Source organism: Heteronotia binoei, chromosome 10 (assembly GCF_032191835.1).
Source record: "Heteronotia binoei isolate CCM8104 ecotype False Entrance Well chromosome 10, APGP_CSIRO_Hbin_v1, whole genome shotgun sequence".
NCBI classification, from domain to species: domain Eukaryota; kingdom Metazoa; phylum Chordata; class Lepidosauria; order Squamata; family Gekkonidae; genus Heteronotia; species Heteronotia binoei.
The window spans coordinates 58,894,786-58,916,450 of record NC_083232.1 but is presented as its reverse complement, the minus strand read 5'-3'; the positions used below and the strand labels follow the sequence as shown (position 1 = coordinate 58,916,450).

General features: G+C 41.5%; 1 protein-coding gene across 2 annotated transcripts in view; it reads left to right on the top strand.

Annotated features, from left to right (window-relative positions):
• The window catches only part of ANKRD28 (ankyrin repeat domain 28), a 137,241-nt gene that overhangs the window by 36,178 nt on the left and 79,398 nt on the right, over window positions 1–21,665 (top strand). Inside the window, exons 1-2 of one of the 2 annotated variants that reach the window (XM_060248721.1) lie at window positions 16,796–18,259; window positions 19,155–19,238. In XM_060248721.1, the coding sequence (XP_060104704.1) occupies window positions 18,143–18,259; window positions 19,155–19,238 (201 nt within the window). In that variant the 5' untranslated portion in view covers window positions 16,796–18,142. Of the gene's footprint in view, window positions 1–16,795; window positions 18,260–19,154; window positions 19,239–21,665 lie in introns of those variants that run through there. The other variant, XM_060248723.1, reaches the window with a different exon arrangement.

Sequence of the window (21,665 nt, the reverse complement as noted above, 5' to 3'; positions counted from 1 at the left end):
AATACAGCTTGACTATGATCACCAAGTTTTGGTGTTCAATAGCCTTGGGAGTGGCTATTCATTTGGTGGCCAAAGTATTTGAGCTTCAGCATCTGACCTAGGGATCAGTCAGGGTTGATTTCCCTTAGGACTGACTGATTTGATCCCTTGCAGTCCAAGGGACTCTCAAGATTCTTCTCCAGCATCACAGCTCAAAAATATCTATTCTTCTGCTTAACCTTCCTTATGGTCCAGCTCTCACAGCCATACATTACTACTGGGAATACCATCGCTTTGACTATACGGACTTTTGTTGGCAGGATGATGTTTCTATTTTTTATTATACTGCCTAGGTTCTCCATAGCTGTCCTCCCAAGGAGCAAATGTCTTTTAATTTCATGGCTACAGTCACCATCTGGAGTGATCTTGTATCCCAGGAATGTGAAGTCTGTCACTACTTCCACATCTTCCCCTTCTATTTGCCAAAGTATGATGGGGCCCGATCCCATGGTCTTAATTTTTTTGATGTTGAGTTTCAAGCTTACTCTTGTACTCTCCTGTTTCACCCTCAACAAGAGGTTTTTTAGGTCCTCTTCACTTTCTGCCATTAGAGTGGTATCATCTGCATATCTGAGGTTGTTAATGTTTTCCCCAGCAATCTTAATTCCAGTTTGTGCTTCATCCAGGCCAGCATTCCGCATGATGTACTCTTCTTATAAATTAAATAAGCAGGGTGACAATATACATTCTTGTCAAACTCCTTTTCCTATTCTAAACCATTCAGTTGTTCCATATCCTGTTCTGACAGTTGCTTCTTAATCCTTATACATGTTTCTCAGGAGACATGTGAGGTGGTCTGGTACTCCCATCTCTTTAAGGACTTGCCACAATTTGTTGTGATCCACACAATCAAAGGCTTTAACATAGTCAATGAAGCAGAAATAGACTTTGACAGTGTGTGCGTGGGAAGTTCACCTGTATGAGTAAACTGAATAGTGCAACTCCAGAAGCTGTGATAGAAAGACAAACTCCAAACAGCCAGTCAACAGTTATATTTGGGTAAATACGTTAGAGGCAGTCACAGGCAGTCCAATGGTTCATACACATAAAGCAGTCCTTCCAAGATACAGTACCAAATCAGTTTCTAGTTAGAGAAGTCAAGAATCCAGTCCATACATTACATAAGCCAGTCTTATCCAGTCCTCCAGAATAACAGTATGACAGTCAAGATGTTTCTCCTTCTCTCACGCACCGTCCTTCTCCTCCTTATCATCACCCACACTAGCTGAGAGTAAGGCTTGTACTATTATAGTGCAGCTATCCAATCCCCATCACTGATTGCTAACAAGCTGCACCTGTTACTCTCGTGACATTCATCATCCCTGTATAGCTTAGTTACATAATCATTACTCAGCAGTTTTGTTCCCTTAAAGAACCTAACTCTGACAGACTTTTTCTGGTACTTCCTTACATAATCCAGCGAATGTTGGCAATTTGATCTCTAGTTCCTCTACCTCTCCGAAACCCAGCTTGAACTTCTGGTAGTTCCCAGTCTACATACTGATGAAGCCTAGCTTGTAGGGTCTTTAACATGACTTTGCTGGCATGTGAAATGAGAGCAATGGTGCGATAGTTTGAACATTCCCTTGCATTACCCTTCTTTGGGATTGGAATATAAACTGACCTTTTCCAATCCTGTGGCCACTGTTGCGTTTTCCAAATTTGCTGACATAATGTGTGCATCACTTTAAGAGGGATTTTGAATAGTTCAGCTGGAATACCATCATCTCCACTCTCTTTGTTGTTAGTAATGCTTTCTAAGGCCTATTTGACTTCACATCCAGGATGTCTGGCTTAAGATCAGCGATGTCACTGTAATGGTTGTCAAGGACATTGAGATCCTTCATGCATAATTCTTCTGTGTCTTCTTGCCACCTCTTCCTAATCTCTTCTGCTTCTGTTAGGTCCCTACCGTTTTTGTCCTTTATCATGGCCATCTTTGCACAAAACGTTCCCTTGATTTCTCCCAGACTAGACTACTGTAACTTGGTATCCCCTCAAAATCTATTTGGAAATTCCAGTTGGTGCAGCATGCCATGGCTTGGCTGTTATTGGGAGCTAGATGGAATAATGCACACATTATTCCCAGTCTAAAGTCAGTCCACTGGCTGTGGCTCAATTTAAGGTACTGGCTATCACACACAAAGCCCTTCATGGCTTTGAACTCTCATATCTGCAAAACCATCTCTCCCCCTATGTATTGTCACAATTGCTTCAGTCATCTGAATATGCTATTTTTCAGCTACTGGTTTGTAAGTGGGCAAAATCAGGAGCTACCTATAGATGTGCCTTCTCTGATCTGGCCCCCACCTTATGGAATGGCCTACCTGAGGGAGTCAGGAAGGCTTCCACTCTCCTGGCTTTCTACAAACTATGCAAAACTGAATTAATCAATACATCTTTTCTACACAGGCAATGGAGTTTCACTGTACTAAATGATTCACTTAAGTCACTTAGATAAGTTATTAGGGGCTGTGGTTTATATTACTGTGTTGAGCTTATGCTTTGCTTCTGTTTTTAGATTTTTCATTGGTTCTACATCCCTATTTCTTTTGTGTGGTTTATTGACTACCCCATCATGTTGATTGTATTGGCTCACTTTGTAATCCGTCTTGAGTCTAAAGTGAGAAAGACAGACTATAAATTATGTGAATGATAATAATAATAATGGAAAGCTGAAGCTTTTAAGCTGCCTTCAAGAACAACCCCATTTAGACTGTTTATAATGATCAAATATTTTATTTTCCATTCTGTTTCAGAAACTTGCCACACTTGCATAATTGTACTTGGATGTAGTAATTAGATTTCAGTAGCATATAGCTCTTCTACTTTGTAAAATAATGTAGCAGAAGATATTACTTTGCAAAAGAGGCTGAAGTTGGGAATGCCCTATGCTAGTGTGAGTCATTTATGAAGTTTTTAGCGGTAATCAGTACATTGTCCCCACCCTTTCCTAGTCCAGACTAATATGAATCATTTTCTTCTGGGTTTCCCAGATAGTTTGAGTGGACACAGCATGTGTTCCGGAAAAAAGTTGTGAAACTTCTGGTGCTCTCTACTGTTCTGCCGTTATATATGGTTGGTTTTTAAAAAAAGATTTTCAGATGGCTTTGAGTTGACTAGACAAACATACTGTAACCCTAGCAACCTATTTTAACCATGAAAAATTTTCCTTCTGCTTTCTCTTGCCACAAAGCTATAATAAACTGCTAAATACTGACAAGTCTAAATACAGAGAAACGTTTTGTAACTTTGCAAAAGTACCCCTAAAAATAGCTAAAGATCAGTGTCTTAAATAGCTACTTTCAAAATTGGTTTCTCGTTGAAATTCTGAATCAGGAAAGCTTTATTCTCCTTACCAAACCTACTTTAAAGAAAACTGATAAATCTAGCTTAGATTTTGGAGAAAAAAGGACCTCTCTCTTCTTAAATGAGACAATGCCCATCTGCAGTTCTGATCACTGAGTCAAACCTGCTCATAACAACATAGCATTTAATGATTTCAGGTGGTAAGGAAGGCTGTTGTCATGTTTTGCTTTGAGATGTCCATGGCCTGACTAGGATCACCTGATTCTGAATAGGAAGAACTCAACATTGGAGTGCTTTGTTTGGCTGAAAGCAAAATTAAAAAATAAAAGTTCATGTTCATGTGGTTACTTTGGTGCTTTGTCCTCGTGTCTCTTTCTGCTATTAAAAATACATGGCTGCTATCTTGTACTTGTATTCCTACAAGATATACTCTGTGTATGCTTTTTGCCTTCACCTTGTTTCCTGTTGTGAGAAATGTGAAGTGGAAAAATCTTTAGCTGCACTTGTCCAACTCTACAGGAATGTGCCTTTTCCATTTCAAAATTTATGTCAGAAATTTCTCCCAGTTTTTCCAGAAAATTGAGGTAGCCCTGAGTAACCCATCACTGCTTTACTGGCCTTCTAGAAAGTTGGTAATGAAGACACTTTCTGCCTGTGTTGTGGGAGTCTGTTCACAAAATGGGTGCCATAGTCCTGAGTTTGTTGTAGAAGTACACAGCACATACAAAGAAAGTGCAGGGAAAATGATCCACTGTGGGGAGCAGAGCTGAAACATACAAGGAGAGGCTGTCCATTAGTTGTGGGGGTCCCAGGTGAAAAAGTGCTTTAAGAGTAAGAATCAGCACCTTGAATCAAGCACGGAAGTATATAAAATTTAGTTTGCCTGATGCCATATAACTTGTTATTTACTTCATCATGCATTAGCAAGCCACTTTAGGTGGGTTTAGTTGAGTGTAGAGCCGATGGTCATAGGAAAGAGAAAGGGTACTTCCCTCTTTTCTTGTTTCTCTACTTCAAATATCCTCCCTTGTAGATTTCCCCCCAACCCTGTGTTTCAGATACATAATAGACAAGTATGAGAGTTAGATCAGGGACAGTGGAGTGGAAAAGCTTTACGTGCCTCTTCATTATTGCTTTTATATTAAAAATTCTCCCAAATGGCTTTGGGTGTATATATATATATATTTTAAGTCATTGACATTGTTACCCATGCTCTTGTATAAAATCATTTGTCATTAACTGTTTCCTGAAGGTAATTTAGTAATGGATGAGGGCACATGAATTGAAAACTAATCCTGACAAAACATGATGGGAGGAAAGTGTGACTCAGGAATTAAGATGTCTCCTGTCCTGGATAGAGTGGCCATAAAGTGGTAGGTCCAGATCTGGGGGATGCTGCTGTTCACAGAGCTCCTCTTTGATAAGCAGGTGGCACTGGCAGCCAGGAGTGCTTTTCAGCAGAATCAGTTGCTGACCTTTCCTGGGCAAAAAAGATCTTTCCACTGTGGTGCACGGCCTGGTAACATCTAGATTAGATTACTGCAGTGTACTTAAATCTATATGATATAGAATTCTGTTGCCAGAATGCTAACTGGAATGGCTTATATAGAGACCATGGTCCAGCTATATTGGCTCCTAGTTTACTTCTAGATAAATTCAGAGTGCTGCTACTGAGCCTTGTATGGCTTGGGGCATCATGCCTTAAGGACTGCTTACTTCTTTGTGAACCTACCTGACCATTACAGTCATCTTTTGAGACACTTCTTCAGGTGAAGGTGCCATCTGAGGTTAGACAGGTGGCAACTAGAGAATGGGACTTCTTTGTTGTGGCACTGAAATTATGGTATTCCCTTCCCAGGGTGAGATTAATTTGTGTCCCTGTAGTAGTAGGAGACTGAGCCCTGTTACAGAGTTGGTTAAACTCATCAGGGAGGAATGGAATGTGTATTTAGACTGTGATTTGAAGATTTTTACTCAAGAATATGAAATATTTCACAGTGGAGCATGGTTCTGTGGAAAGCAGGCAGTCTGTGATAGCCCAGTCTTGATCTCTCTTAAGGGGTAGGTTTGTAAGAAGTACTTGTCTCAAGGAGCTAAAAAATGAAACTGCTTTAGCCTCTATCCAGTTCTTGCTGGTGCCTCTTCTGCCCTGTACCCTGATTGTGCCTCCACCCTACTCCATGCTCTTAAAGACACAGCAAAGCTTAAAGCTATTTCCATCTGTTTCTAACAGGAAAACACACACACCAATGGAGCCCTGTGTATCTTGATTGCCTGTGCTCCATGCATAATGCACTGTTTGCAGTTATTGCACTCCACCCATATGCCCAATGAATCTAAGTTAACATTCACAACTGTTAATGCTTGGTACTTGGTTTCTCTGTTCAGTAAAATGGATTCAGTGCAGTTTGCTAGTGTTTGTGTTCTGTGAGAGAAAGCTGCTGTGGGGTGAGTGTATTCCCTTGGGCTGCTTTGGGTTTTTGGATTCTAGGTATGTGGTTGACAAGTAGCGTTGCGGGGCATCGAAAACCTGACAGAACTTAGAAGTTTATGGGGGCACAATGGATTCAGTATCTGCTGCAAGTGTTATGTATAGTATGGAGTAGAGAGGACTTGTTGGGTGGGTTTGTTTGGGGTGTGTGCATGTTTGGTGAAATCATCTGCAGGAGACCAACAATAAAAATTTCTTCAAATACATTAGAAGCAGAAAACCAGTGAGGGTGGTAGTGGGGCCGTTGGATGACCAAAGGGTAAAAGGATTATTTAAGGATAATAAGGAAATGACAGAGAAGCTGCATTTTTTTTTGCCTCTGTCTTCACTGTGGAAGATGGGAAACACTTGCTCCATTCCAAAACTGTTGATTTCAGAAGGGGTATTGAAAGACCTGAGTCAGATTGAGGTGATGAGAGAGGAAGTCCTACTGCTGATGAGAAATTAAAACTGAAAAATCAGATGTTATAAATCCAAAAGTTCTGAAGGAACTCAAATGTAAGCTTGTGGCTCTCCTGACAAAAACATACACTCTTACCACTAAAATCTGCCTCCATTTCCAAGGACTGGAAGGTAGCTAATGGAACCCTTACCTTTTAAAAAGGATCTGGGAAAATACAGACCAGTCATTTTTATATCGATGCCAGGTGACTTGGTGAAATCTTTTATTAAAGATATAATTAGTGGGGACATTGATGGACAAAAGCTTTTGAGGAAGTATCAGCATGGATTCTGTAAGGGAAGATCTTGTCTCACTAACCTTTTAGAGTTCTTTGAGGGGTGAACAGACTTGTGGACAAGGGTGACCCAGTAGGCGTTGCTTACCTAGACTTCCAGAAAGCTTTTGATAAAGTTCTTCATCAGAGGCTCCTAAATAAACTCAGCAGTTATGGGATAAAAGGATAAGTCCTCTTGTGGATTAAAAACCGGTTAATTAACAGGAAACAGAGAGTGAGTATAAATGGGCAGTTTTCACAGTGGAAGGTGGTAAGCAGTGGGGTACAGCTGGACTTTGTACTAGGTCTGATGCTTTTTAACTTGTTCATTAATGATTTATAGTTGGGAGTAAGCAGTGAAGTCACTAAGTTTGCAGATTATACTAAGTTGAAGGCAGTGAGAACCAGGGAACATAGGAGAAGCCATGTTGGATCTGGCCAGTGGCCCAACTAGTTCAACACTCTGTCACACAATGGCCAGAAAACCAGGTGCCATCAGGAGGTCCACTAGTGGGGCCAGGACAGAGCATCTCTGCCCCAGACAGTCATGAGAATGTCAAAGCTGGAATTGGGTATATCAAAATGCCAAAAAAAAGGAATATATCATGAAATCCTTTGTGGTGTTGAGCCTTCTGCATCATCAGACATCCCAACTCCCCATTGAAATGGCAAGGATTGCAGGGTATCTCCAAGTTTAGTTTGAATACAATAGATTATAGTTTCCAAGTGCAGAAGAGGCTGTTGCCCTACTGTTTCTATATAGGTAATACGTTATAACAAAAATCTCTTATGCCAGATATTTTGTCCTTAGTTTTATAGCCAGATAGATCCAAACTTAAGCAGCTTATTAACCAGAAATGAAATACCATTGAACTGTATGAGACTATTATGCAGGTAAACAGGATAATTTTAGTAAATAATTTCATTTTATGTTCTCTTAAGTAGGAATGGGCATGGACCTCAAAAATCTGGTTTGAGGTTTGGGGCAGCCCCTGAACCGAGCCAGAAGCCACCCAAACTGAGCTGGTCCGGTGAGTCCAGTTCTCCTGAGCCACAGTTGGGAGAAAGGGAGGGGATCACCTTGGGAGGGTTAAATGGCTAGCAGTTGTATGAAAGGCTGTTGGCCTACTAAAAGCGTACTGTTTTGCTTCGCCCCTCCACACACATACACTTTGAAGTGAAACTGAGTGAAACTTACTAGTGAAATGGCTGGCAGCCATTTCAGGCTTACAGTGGGCTGGGTGCACCTGTCAGCTGTTAGGCTGAAATGGCTGACAGCCAGTCTCAACTTCTGACCTACAATAATACAACATCTAATTTGAATATGGACACTGGTACCAGAGCTTGCAGTAAACTCAGATGCCAGCTTTGCTGCCACATACATCCAGACAACACAATTACTAGACCTGACAACATCAGCTACACTATCTCAGGCTTATTCACATACTCATCTTCTAACATTGTATATGCTGTTAAATGCTACCAATGTCCTTCAGTTCTCTATGTAGGGCAAACAGGTCAAAACCTACAAGGGTTAAATAGACATAAATTGACATCAAGAATCACAAAACTGGGAAACCTGTAGGAGAACTCTTCATCCATCCAGGACATTCGGATGATCTCAAAGTGTTTTGTTGCAAAGGAGCTTTGGGAACAGACTGAAAAGGGAAATTGCTGAATTACAAGTTATTACTGTACTTGGAACAAAAAAACCCGAGGACTTAACAGGGATATTGGTTTCTTACCTCACTACATAAGCTAACTTCAGTCAGCCCTCAAAAATCTCCCAGAAGGGGCCATACATCTTCTTTATTTTATTTTTTAATTTGGAATAGTAGATTAGAATGTAATGTAACATAATGACCTCCCCCTCCCAGATGCACTTTATTTAATTATTATTTATATGTATGTTTTCATTTGCCTCAGAAGCCGCTCCCAATGTGTGTGTGAATAAACTTAACAGTAAAAAAAAGGTAATGTAATGAATAGTAGAATGTAACGTAATATGGAATGATAGATTGATTGGAATGTATTTCTCTGGTCTAGGTACAGGGGAGATAACTATACAGTCAGTCACCCCACATCAAAGAAGTTGCTGCTGTAAGGTCACCTCCATGCTTCAGAGGAGACAAAGTGTAATGGCAGGGTTCTCAGTTAATAACTCTCCGCATCCTACAATTAAGGATACATCTGGCCATCAATCTCCAGTTTTGACACAGAATCATAGAACTACAGAGTTGGAAGGGGCCATACAGGCCATCTAGACCAACCTCCTGCTCAATGCAGAATCAACCTAGAGCAGCGGCGCCCAACCTTTTTGGCACCAGGGACCAGTTTTGTGGAAGACAATTTTTCCAGGAACCGAGGGGGCAGTGGCGGTGGCGATGGTTTCAGGATGATACAGTTGTGCACTTCATTTCTTTTAGTTTGGTGTGGTGGTTAAGTGTGTGGGCTCTTATCTGGGAGAACCAGTTTTGATTCCCCACTCCTCCACTTGCAGCTGCTGGAATGGCCTTGGGTCAGCCAGAGCTCTGGCAGAGGTTGTCCTTGAAAGGGCAGCTGCTGGGAGAGCTCTCTTAGCCCCTCCTACCTCATAGGGTGTCTGTAGTGGGGGAGGAAGGTTATGGAGATTGTGAGCTGCTCTGAGACTCTGAAATTCGGAGTGGAAGGCAGGATGTAATTCCAATGTCTTTTTCTTCTTATTAAAGGTAAAGGTAGTCCCCTGTGCAAGCACCAGTTGTTTCGACTCTGGGGTGACGTTGCTTTCACAACGTTTTCACAGCAGACTTTTTACAGGGTGGTTTGCCATTGCCTTCCCCAGTCATCTACACTTTCCCCCCAGCAAGCTGGGTACTCATTTTACTGACCTCGGAAGGATGGAAGGCTGAGTCAACTACATTTATTTTATTTATTTTTATTTATTTATTTTATGACTTCTATCCCGCCCTTCCCAACAAGTGGCTCAGGGCGGCTTACAACACAGGAATCGAACATAAATAGGCGTTAAACATAGAGCATTTAAATTTAAACATTAAACCATTTAAAACATTGAACCATTTAAAACATTTAAAGCATTGGGGGCAGCAGACATCCAGTATAACTACTCTCAGTTTCTTGTACCAGCTAGTCATAGGCCAGCCGGAAGAGGGTTGTCTTACAGGCCCTGCGGAACTAGGCGAGGTCCCGCAGGGCCCTCACCTCTTCCGGCAGCTGGTTCCACCAGGAGGGGGCCATAATAGAGAAGGCCTGGTCCCTTGTCGATTTTAAGCAGGCTTCCTTTGGCCCGGGGATATCTAGGAGATTTTGAGTTCCCGATCTCAGTACTCTCTGGGGAACATGCGGGGAGAGACGGTCCTTCAGGTAGGCAGGTCCTAGGCCATATAGGGCTTTAAAGGTAATAACCAGCACCTTGTACCGGACTCGGTAAGCTATCGGCAGCCAGTGCAGGTCCCGGAGCCCCGGCCGGATGTGCTCCCTTCTTGGGAGCCCTAACAACAGCCGGGCCGCGGCATTCTGCACTAGCTGCAGCTTTCGGGTTCGGCACAAAGGCAGCCCCATGTAGAGAGCATTGCAGTAGTCCAACCTCGAGATGACTGTGGCATGGATCACTGTTGCTAGATCGTCACGTTCCAGGAAGGGGGCCAACTGCCTTGCCCGCCTAAGGTGAAAAAATGCGGACTTGGCAGTGGCTGCTATCTGAGCCTCCATCGTTAAGGAGGGCTCCAATAGTACCCCCAGGCTTTTGACCTTGTCCGCCGCTATCAGCGGCGCACCCTCAAAAGCTGGTAGGGGGATTTCCCTCCCTGGGCCCCGACGACCCAAGCAAAGGACCTCTGTCTTCGCTGGATTTAGCCTCAGCCCGCTCAGTCTGAGCCACCCAGCCACTTCCTGTAATGCCCGGTCTAGATTTTCTGGGGCGGAGACTGGTCGGCCATCCATAAGTAGATAGAGCTGGGTGTCATCAGCATACTGGTGACAACCCAGCCCATACCTTCGAGCAATCTGGGCAAGGGGACGCATATAGATGTTGAATAACATCATGGAGAGAACCGCCCCCTGAGGCACTCCGCAATCAAGCGTTCACCTCTGGGATAGCTCACCCCCAATCGCGACCCTTTGTCCCCGACCTTCGAGGAAAGAGGAAAGCCACTGTAAAGCCAACCCCTGAATCCCCGCGTCGGCAAGGCGGCAGGTCAGTAACCGATGGTCGACCGTGTCGAATGCCGCCGACAGGTCCAACAACATCAGCACCGCCGAGCCGCCCCGATCCAGATGCCGTTGGAGGTCATCCACCAGGGCGACCAACACCGTCTCCGTCCCGTGACCCGGGCGAAAGCCAGACTGGAGTGGGTCGAGGACGGAAGCATCCTCCAGGAAAGTCTGTAACTGCATCGCCACTGCCCTCTCAATAAGCTTGCCCAAAAAGGGCAAGTTTGAGACCGGCCGATAGTGCGCCAATTGGGCCGGGTCTAAAGTTGGTTTTTTTAAGAGGGGGCGGACCACTGCCTCTTTGAGCGGCGTTGGAAAATGCCCTTCCATCAGGGATCTATTTATGATATCACGTATAGGATATCTAAGCTCCCTCTGGCAAGATTTAATAAGCCAGGAGGGGCAAGGGTCCAGATTACAGGTTGTTGGGCGTGCAGATAAGAGAATCCTGTCAACTTCCTCCAGGCTGAGGGGGCCGAAGCCATCCAGAACACAATCCGAAGACAGGCCCGGAGCCTCGGTTTCACTGACTGTCTCAAATATGGCCGGGGGGTCGGGGCGGAGTGACGCGATCTTGTCCGCAAAGAATTTCGCAAAAGCCTCACAGCCAATCTCCAATTCAATAGAATTTGGTCTGCCTTGTGGCAGTGTCGTAAGGTTCCAAATTATATCAAACAATTGTGCTGGGCGCGAAGTTGCGGACGCAATCTTAGTCGCAAAGTATGTTTTCTTTGCGGCTTTGATTGCCAGCTCATAGGATTTCAAACTCTCTCTATAGGATGTTCGAGTCGCTTCGTCTCGAGTACGCCACCATTGTCTCTCTAGTCGTCTGAGCCCCCGTTTTTGTTGCCGCAACCCCTGGTTAAACCAGGGTGACGGCTTCGAACGGGGGTGCAGAGGGCGCCTAGGTGCGACCTCCTCAATGGCCCTAAAGAGTCCATCATTCCAGGACTCTACCAGGTCATCCAGGGAGTCGCCAGTGGACCAGACATCCCGTAGAGCCGTTAGGAACCGTTCCGGGTCCATCAGGCTCCGCGGGTGAGCTAAAATACGCTCTCCGCCTAAACAGGGTTGGGGTGATACATCCACACGAGCCTTAAGGGCATAGTGATCCGACCATGGCACTGCTATAGTAGCAATATCGTCCACTAAAACTCCCGCCACAAAGACCAGGTCTAACATGTGTCCCGCCTGATGAGTGGGCGTTGTAACAACCTGGGAGAGTCCCAGTGTCGCCATGGATGACACTAGGTCCAACGCCTGACTGGAAGCCGCGTCGTTGGCATGGATGTTGAAGTCACCCAAGACCAATAGCCAAGGGTACTCCAACGCCCAGCCCGCCACCGCCTCCACCAGGGATGGTAAGGCGCTGGCCGGTGCGTTAGGCGGTCGGTACACCAGCCAGATTGCCAACCCCTCCCCAACGTCCCACATCAGGCCGGCACATTCAACGCCTGGAATCTCCGGGGCCGGGAGTGCCCTGAAGGAGTAAGCCTCTCATATGAACAATGCCACTCCTCCCCCCCGCCCGCTAGTCCGGGACTGGTGAAAGAGTATCCCGCGGGGGTCATCTGGGAGAGAGTCACAGTCTCCCCATCCTGCACCCAGGTCTCGGTCACGCAAGCCAGGTCCACATCCTGCTCCAGCAGGAAATCCCAAAGGATCATGGTCTTATTATTGATGGACCTGGCGTTACATAACACCAGTGACAGAGGCGAGTACATTCGTCTGGCTACACTACCTGTCACATTGTAATATATAATGAAATAATTATACAACTCACGGCCCAGTTGCTAATCGGCCATGGACCGGTACTGGTCCACGGCCCGGGGGTTGGGGACCCCTGACCTAGAGCATCCCTGACAAGTATTTGTCCAGCTGCTGCTTAAAGACTGCCAGTGAGGGGAAGTTCCCCACCTCCCTAGGTAGTTGATTGCACGGTTGAACAACTTTTACTGTAAAAAGAGTTTTTCTTAATATTCAGTCAATACTTTCCCATCCTTAATTTAAACCCATTATTGCAAGTCCTCTTCTCTGCTGCCAACAGGAACAGCTCTGTGCCCTCCTCTAAGTGATAGCCTTTCAAATACTTAGAGAGCAATCATGTCCCCCCTCAACCTCCTCTTCTCTAAACTGAACATTTCTAAGTCCCTCAGCCTTTCCTCATAGGGCTTGTTCTCAGTTTATTTATTTCCTTCACTATGTCTCTCCTTCTTCCAGAATTAAACCCAAACAAATGGTAGACATATAAGCTAAGCTTGTTGTTTCTGTTTGGACCTTGAATCTGTTAAACATTTTTTCTGGTAGCATTGGTGACTGACCCAAAAACACAGAGATGAAAAGTCTTAGTAAATGAGGAAACCTATCTTCTGTTACTTAGGGTGTCAGCCATACCTAAGAAACCTGCTTCCAAGTGTAATGAAATTTCATACTTGGAACTTTAAAAAATAATTTTAAAGGAGCATGCAGGAATTGAGCTACATAGAAATTGCGGACAAGGGAGCAAAAGGGCATTGAGAACAAAAAAGTCAAATTGTATGCATTGAATTGAATTGACCAGCCAAATATTTTAAGGTGACCTGTTTGCATCTGAGCATTTTTATTCTACTTATATTATTTCTGTAAACCAGGGCAGCCATGTTGCTAAACTTGAAGCGCATGATACCATTTAAAAAAATACTTATGGTACATGGTGTTGGCGTATGTATATATGCTTAAAAGAACATAAGTGTTCTCATTTTTGAGTAATATGAGTAGAGAGTTCAAGAGATACTTATTGACTCCCTTGTGGCCTAACATCTGTGTTTTACAGGTAAAATATAGCTGCTGTCATTAGTAGGAGTCATAGAGCATTTTCTTTTTCTCCCTCAAACATAGCACTTTTGACTAGATGTTATCTTTCGCTTGGCATATACTGATGTAATATATCATTTAATAATTACAGTTACATATGGGCAGGCAGGAATGGAATACTAGTTTAAATTCTCAGGTAATATCAATTAGCAAGGAAAATGCTATCAGATTAAAATACATTAAACTCCATGTATAACACAGCTACATTTAATCACTTTGGGACAGAGAAAACATGCTTGGCTGTTTTCACTGAAAGCAATAGGATTGTTATGTATTTATCTTGGTAGGATTGTGCCAAAGCTACACTGAGAAAGATATTCCGGTGAGGTTTTATTTTTGTGTGTGTTCTAAACAGTAGTAGTCGTTGTCTGGAATTATTTTCCTGTGCACAAGACAGTGACCATAATAAAAAGGCTCTGTGTCTTCTCACCCTCAGCAACAGTGGGAAATGTCCCAGCAGTGCTTGTAAATATCTTTTAACAGATTCTTTTTTAATGCCCAGCATTGCAAACTTTGCAGGGGAAGAGATAAAGGAAACTTTATTCCTAGTTGTTTTATTCACTGACAAGACACTCAAAGCCTTTTCTGACATTTAAAGAGACATGTTAAACATTTATATTAGTATATTTCCATTCCACCCATTCCCTTGGGTTCAGGGCGGATATCCTAGGTATAGATTTTAAGATGTTCCTGTTTTGTGCCATAAAATTGAATCTCTTGCTTTTTTTCTTGCAGTCCTTACAGATTATATATTGGGTCCTTACATATTATATTCCTGTACTGAAAGGATATATAGGGGATGATGTTTCCCTTACAGATCAAAACAGGCAAGATTTTTTGTATAGGAAAGGTGCTTCTTGTGATCTGCTCTGTCTAGTTGTACAGCTTTAGGCCATTTACAGGCCAATCCAATGCATGTTTATTCAGAACTTAATGACTATGTTCAGTACAGCTCACACTCAGCAAAGTATGCCTAGGATCATGTATTTAGTCTGTGTCAGTGATTTCCTAGAATGGCAGCCAGGATGCTGTGATGCCCACTCTTGAATTTCCCAGCACCCATTTGCTTCTTGAGTTTTACAGATAAAATTCAAAGAGCCTTTAATGGAACAAAAAACATACAGAAAGCTTCAGATATCTTCCTGCCAGCTAACTGATTGCGAAGACCTGAGTTCATCTCCCACAGCAGGTTCAGCACAGCCATACTCCCTTGGGCTGGTTATAGAAGTGGGCTTTCTTATGTCTCTTGTGTTTGGCAGCCTTTCCCACAGAGCACTCTCTTTGGAAACTGAAACCAAACAGTACCCCTCACCTAAAGCAAAATAGCTGATTCTGCCCCCATGGTAGCCTTTTAAAAATTGCCCCTATGCCCTTGCAGTTATTCTGTCCTGGCACCTTCTACCATTTATTTATTTATTTCAATTTATATCCTGCCCTTCCTACAACCTAAAAATAAGCTCAACAGGTTGGAGGTCTCTGATCTGTGCAATGTGCAACTTGGTTTTTGCTTGAATTGAAGTGTCACTGAAAATAAATGGGATTCATTTACAAGAAAATATTTTTAGGGTTAGCATTAATTTTTATTTTAATTTTTTTGTTTTATTTATTTTGCTTACTGTTTGTATAGATTTGCTTCTGAAATGTGAGTGTTGTTCTGATGCATTCTGGAAAAGGCATATAATTTGAAAATATTATTTTATTTTATTTTTTTTAATGAGAGATTGGTAAGAAAACAGTACAGGTCGTTGAAACCATCCCCTTTTAATACCAAATTTCATTTTTGAATGCCTGTCAAAGTAAGTAGAAGAGTCCCACCCTCAGATGGGGATATGTGGATCTCATGGAGCATTCCCACTAACGATAAGACTTTCTTTTCTCCCTCCTGATATAGCGCTGGGTAACCCTTGAAATGATGTTCTTAGGGATGGGGGTCCCTTGTTCCCCAGGAATAGTTAACTCCTCCAGTGACCTGACAAGGACTGGGCAAATTTATTACTCTTAGAGGGTTAAGAGTCAAAAAGAGGAGAAAAAGCAAGTGATGTTGGGGAGGGGGGCAGATGGGAAGTTTGGCTTGCTGTATTGCAGAGTCTTGTGGCACTTCAAACACTAATACATTTATTGTGAGTCAGAGCTCACTTCCTCAGATGCATTAAGTAATAGTCCATGATGAAATGAGCTTTGCTTCATGAATGTTTCTCACAACAAATTTATTTAAGGTCCAGAAGACTCATAATTGTTTTGGCAATAGCAGACTAAAAAGGCTATCCCTCTGGGGATTATAATAGCATAGTATGCGGGGAGGGGGGATTTCCCAGTCATTTGGCTCCCCTTAATTCATCACAAGGATTCCTAACGTACAAAATATATCTATTAATATCCAGAGCAGTTGATGAGATACTTGAGATCCTCAGTCGTACTGCCCTTCATGCTTTTATATTCTGTTAACATTTTAACAAGTATTTAAAACAGGGTGCTTTTTTGGTGGCTGTTGCTCATTTTAGGCTGTTGGGAACCCTAAAATGATAGATTACTTAGTATGAGCAGGAAGCATTTTGAGTTAATAAAAGCAACATTTCCGGTGCTCTGGACACATGATGCATTTATATAATACTCCCACAGATCATTGCTGCTACTCAGTGAATTCAAAGCAAAGCTATACATTCAGATTATAAGGGTTTATAGTCTGTAACATGATTGTTAGTATTTATTATGGTCTTAAATGTGTGTATGAATGTGTGAGTGTGAGAAGTGTGTGTGTGTTTCAGGAACCAAAATGTTTTTGGTAAGTAGCCTTCAATTTTTGTTTAGTCCTTTTCTCAATAAAGGAAAAAAGCTTTAAACTTTAATAAGAAATGCCTCATACTCTTCATGGGTTAAAGCAGACGGTTCTGTGAGAATACAGTAACATATGAAAGCAGTTAAATGTTTGGAATTGTTTATTTTCCTGCACTGTTAGTCACCAGTGCCAGTATACTAGTTTCCTTGTGGCTTTTAGTGGAAAATGTTAAAGGCTCAACCATTTTTTACGTTTGAATTGAATTAGTCACACAACTGGCATGGATATCCTGACTGTGAAGGCTGCCCAAAAGCTGCTTTCTCCTCCTCCCCCTGTTACAGGAAGTTGCATCCAGAGCAGTAGCTCGGTTCTTTGGTAAGTGTAACATGTGAGCATTGCTAGGCATTTCATCCTGCGGGTCTGCAGTCTGTGCTATTTAGACTATTGCTCAGTTGGAATACTGCTGCGGGTGTGATTTTGTGTTGTGTTAATGTGTTCTGTAATGACCCTTTAAGGCACTACGCTTTTTTAATACTGATTGTAGCAACATTTGCTGCACCAAAATTACAATTTTATGACGACAATTGGATCAACGGAGCATTTAACCTGAAGTGCTGTCATATTGGCATAGAAACAGACCTTCGAATAAAGAAGTTGGCTGAAAGATGATGCGTGGAACCTGATTTCTCCCTCCCCTCCCCCCCTTTTACCTTGGGCTGAATGAAGACTGTAATGGGAAGGCTATTCACACAGATCAAAAGAAGCACTGGAGTGATGAACTACTTCTGCAGGAAAAGTCTAAAGCAATAATTCAAGCTGTTGTGCTTTGGTATTTTGCTGATGCTGTTGTTACCGGCGTTTATTCCTCCTATATTTTCTGTTGGAGAAGCTAGAGCGACGGCCTCATAATGGAAAACAAATGAACTGAATTGGATTTTGACTTGATGGAGTGAAGCATTCTGTGTTCCTGTCTGTTGAGGAATCTGGATTGAACAAGCAATATTATTATATGAGTTTCATTGTCCTTTGTCTGACTCATCAAATGTAAATGTACTGCAGTTTAGCTCTACATTGCAGGGATTTTTACATGGAGAAGAAATGTCAACCTTGGAGCTACGGTGCTGAATAGCTGCTGAGAAATAGATGGCTTTTTGTATGGAAGATTTCTGACATTAAGAAACATACAGTTGCTGGTTGAAGAATGATTATGACCTGGAATGCTTAGGACAGTCATGTATTCTTTTTTCCCCGGTAGGAATTGTACTACTGTTAACTGGAGACTGACCTTGCAGGAGTGGGGAGAGCTGTGATCATCTCTGCTGGAGCAATTGTTTTTTGTTTTAGTTCTATGCAGAATGGTGTCATCTGCAACAATGATTTTACTGTTCAGATAATTTTATTCTGCAGAAATTAAACAAAAGCAAATTGGTTGTAAAAGTACAGAATTTCTATACATATACTGTTGTGACTTCTGCAATATTGATGGAACAGAGAGTATTTTTTTAGTAGATTGAATACTATAAAGCAATAGGAGAACCTCTCTTTTGTAGACTATTTTTGGAAAACATCATTAGCTGAACATCTCAGGTTACTGAATTTGGCAAATAGACTAATTATACGTAACATTCAAAGATTTAAAAACAGAGTACTGATATTTTCAAATTATGTTCAAGAAGAAAAGAACTTTCTCTGCTGCCTTGGTTGTACTTGGAGCAAAAATCTAGGTGTCTTTACCTTCCAACGGTTCGAATGAGTCGAGTGTGTATTGTTGTTTTGGAGGAGGTAGAGGATGATTCTCCCACATATATTTCCAAGCTGCCTCAGGAAAGCATTTCTCTACTTCCTTCATCTTCAGGAAATGTCTTGGTAAGAGGTTCTTGCTAAATGTATCTTGTTCATTGTTATGACATGAAACTTCATTGAGATGTCATAAAGTATATCAGCATGCAAAGCTGTAGCTGTTTTTTTAAAATAGTGAATATAATATTTAATTTCTGTGTGTAATACTAGTCTTAAGATGAACTGAAGGTAGCTGCTTTTTCTGACTTGAAATGAAAAATGTAAAGTACCATTTAGCAGGAAGTTTTCATTATTACTGCAAAATGTCTTTTAGTGCAGTGGTTTCTACCTTTTCCCATTTAAACAGACCCCTGCAGTAATCAGCTAACTATTGTTTTGATCATTCATGTGGCATATGTATAGTGAAGCAAGTTAAGTCCTATTCTTAAAATATGGGGACCATAGGTCATGTGATAAATCCAAGGCAGCTACTTAAGTAGCTTTTTGTAACAGTTCAGAGTCCTACTGCTAAATATTATTCTGTTTCATTGAGTTCATGATGTAAGTGTCAAGCAGCGAAGGTTTGTGGTGGTGATCAGCAGTTGGTAGATATTTTTAGAATGGACATGTTTATCAGATCATTTAGATACAGTGTGCTTTCTTATTGTCTCATGTTTTAAGAAATGTGTAATCGTCATTCATTATTCAGTGAATCATTAGAGAAGTGGTTGGATTTTTTATATTATACATTGGAATGTTTTGATACTTTGTGATACATAATATTTATCCTTTAGGAGTCCTTCATGATCAGATATCAGTAATTAGCACAATGTATGTGTTAAGCGGAAAAGATTTTAAAAGCGTACATTGGACAGATCTAAAACACTTTGATATGAGATGCATTTGTTTAATGCTAGGATGTAGTAATAACAGCTGACTAGCTGTAGCTTTGAAATTAAAATACTCCCTCTGTTTATTTCAGCCACCACTTGTTCAAGCTATATTTAATGGGGATCCTGATGAAGTTCGTGCACTAATTTTTAAAAAAGAAGATGTCAACTTTCAGGTAAAACAAAAAAATCCCAGATCCAGTATTGATTTGTTCTGTCTTTGCATTTGAGAATCTTTAGAGGATTTTTGTAACATTAGTTAGTTTTCATATATCAGCAATCTTGCTCTTTCTTTCTCTGTTGGGTTTCTTCTGTATTTTACAAAGGTATTAAGTATCTTTATTTATTTTAAACCAAGCAGCTGCTCTGACTTGAATTATTTGACATACTATAACAAAAGTCATCTCAAATGTAATTTCACACCCTCTAACAATGACTAAGTTTTGTGAAAAAGGAAGGAAGGGGTCCCCTTTGTCCACTATAGTGGATCATAGGATGCACAAGTAGACAAGTCATGTGGATGAAAGCAGTAGTAAAGAAGAGGAACTGGATGAGATTGAATGAAAGAACTGGGTGGATCTAATCCAGGTTCTCCACCCAGTGTTGACCCCTCCTTAGACTGATCATCCATGTCGGGATTTCAGCTGTTCTGCCCACCTTTGTCCCTTACAAACAGACAGAAGAAGAAAATGAAATATCAGAAGCTTTGACCATCAGCATTCTAGAAACCTGGATGACATGTCCTGAATTGTTTTCATGAAGTGAGAGGACAAAAGGAGGTTTGACTCTTGAAAGCTTATACCCTTCAAAACTTGTTGGTCTGTAAGGCACTTCTGGATTTGAATCTAGCTAAATTGTTCTGGTTTATCATGTTTCTAATTCTGAACCTGCCCTGCCCCCTGTGGATTGAAAAACTCAAATAATGGGGCCAAGTACACAGATGAGACTTTTTCTGCACACTTGGAGGAATCCCTTAAGCTTTGCAGGAAAACTCAAATAAAAATACATTTTTAGGAAAAGACTGAAATATTGTAATGCTATATTATGAAATATCAGCTGCTATAATAGAGAAGGGAGGAGCAGCTACCTGCTGCCACATGAGCCAGACGTGCTGCAGGTAGGCAATGGGAAACTGTAACTGCTGCAGTCACATAAACCAGGCAGGTAAAAGCAATGGCAATGCAAGTGGATGAGGTGGTCAGCTGAGCAAGAGGTTGTGGGAGGATGGGAATCCCCCCTCATGGGTCTTGCAGGTCCCCCACTTTTTGCATTCTAAAGCTGCACTAGGACATCACATTTAGTCCTGATTAAGTAAAAATGTTCATGAACCCCAATTGTTTCCAGTTTTGTGCCTATCCCTCCTTCCCTCAAAGAATCATAAGTAAAAAATCTCATTACTGTTGGTTGTATGAGTGTAGGAAGTGCCCCCTCAAAAATCCAGGATCCTAAATCTGAACTGATAAAGAATCCATGCTAGTAGGGAAAACACCAATCCTTGTTAGCTCACACACATCCATTCATACATTGCATTCATACATAAAAGGTAACCCAAGGTCATTTTTAAATGTGATTCTTCATATGAGGATGAAAGAACAAGGTGTACAAACATCTGGTAACAGTCTGAATTTTTATGTATTTTTAGTTATCCAGGATTAGACATGAAGATTGAACACAGCCTTTGTCACTTATTGTTTTGACAGGTAGAGAATTGAAAGACCTGTCTGTGAAAGCGGGGAGGTTTTCCAGTTTTGTAAGATCAGCCTCATGGACAATAGTGAAAATATTGCCAACCATGCTTAGAAAAAAGCTTCAGTGATATTAGACAAATATTATGGCTTTCATTCTTTAGCGCTTAGAAGTTCTGTTTTTATCTTAAAATTGTATTGATGGCATTAATTATTTGATTATATGAGGTGTTTATGTTGGGGATCTGTGATTTGTAAATACTTAATAATCAGAATTTTTTGTATAATTGGAAAAATTCCAGACATTTGGGATCCCATTGATTTGACAGAAAAAAACAGGCTGGGGTGCCTGCAAAACGAAAGCAAAACATTCCCTAGACAGGCTGTCATCAAGAGTTGTTATGAAAGGGAGATGAGTCTCCCTTGGTTGTTGGTGTCATGAATTTGTGGGGAGCGGGGCGGTGGGGGAGAGAACAAAGTTTTGCCTGTATTTATAGAAGCAGACACAATTAGCAGAAAGCATTTTAACTTTGGCCCTTTTCATCTATAGGACAGGCATAGCTGCTTTACAATCCCCCCTGCTTTTGTGTATTTGATGTTGATTAATACTGAAACGGCTCTCCTTGGGTCCCCTTTCAAAGCATTTTATTCTATGTTTGAATACCACTCTATTGTTCAGTGTGTATATTTACTGTTACCTTGGAATAGGATTTGGGATTAGTAGATTCATAGATTAGATTGTAGATTATAGATCTATTTTAGGTATATTGGGCATAAGAATGTGGCTAGTTAGAAAAGTTTGGGTAGATGTAGTGTAATTTTAGATAACAGATTTATGGACTTTGTATAATTAATATGTAATCTTTTTTTGATATATTTTTATGCTACAGATGTTGTTTTTAGAGGAGAGTGTGCTTA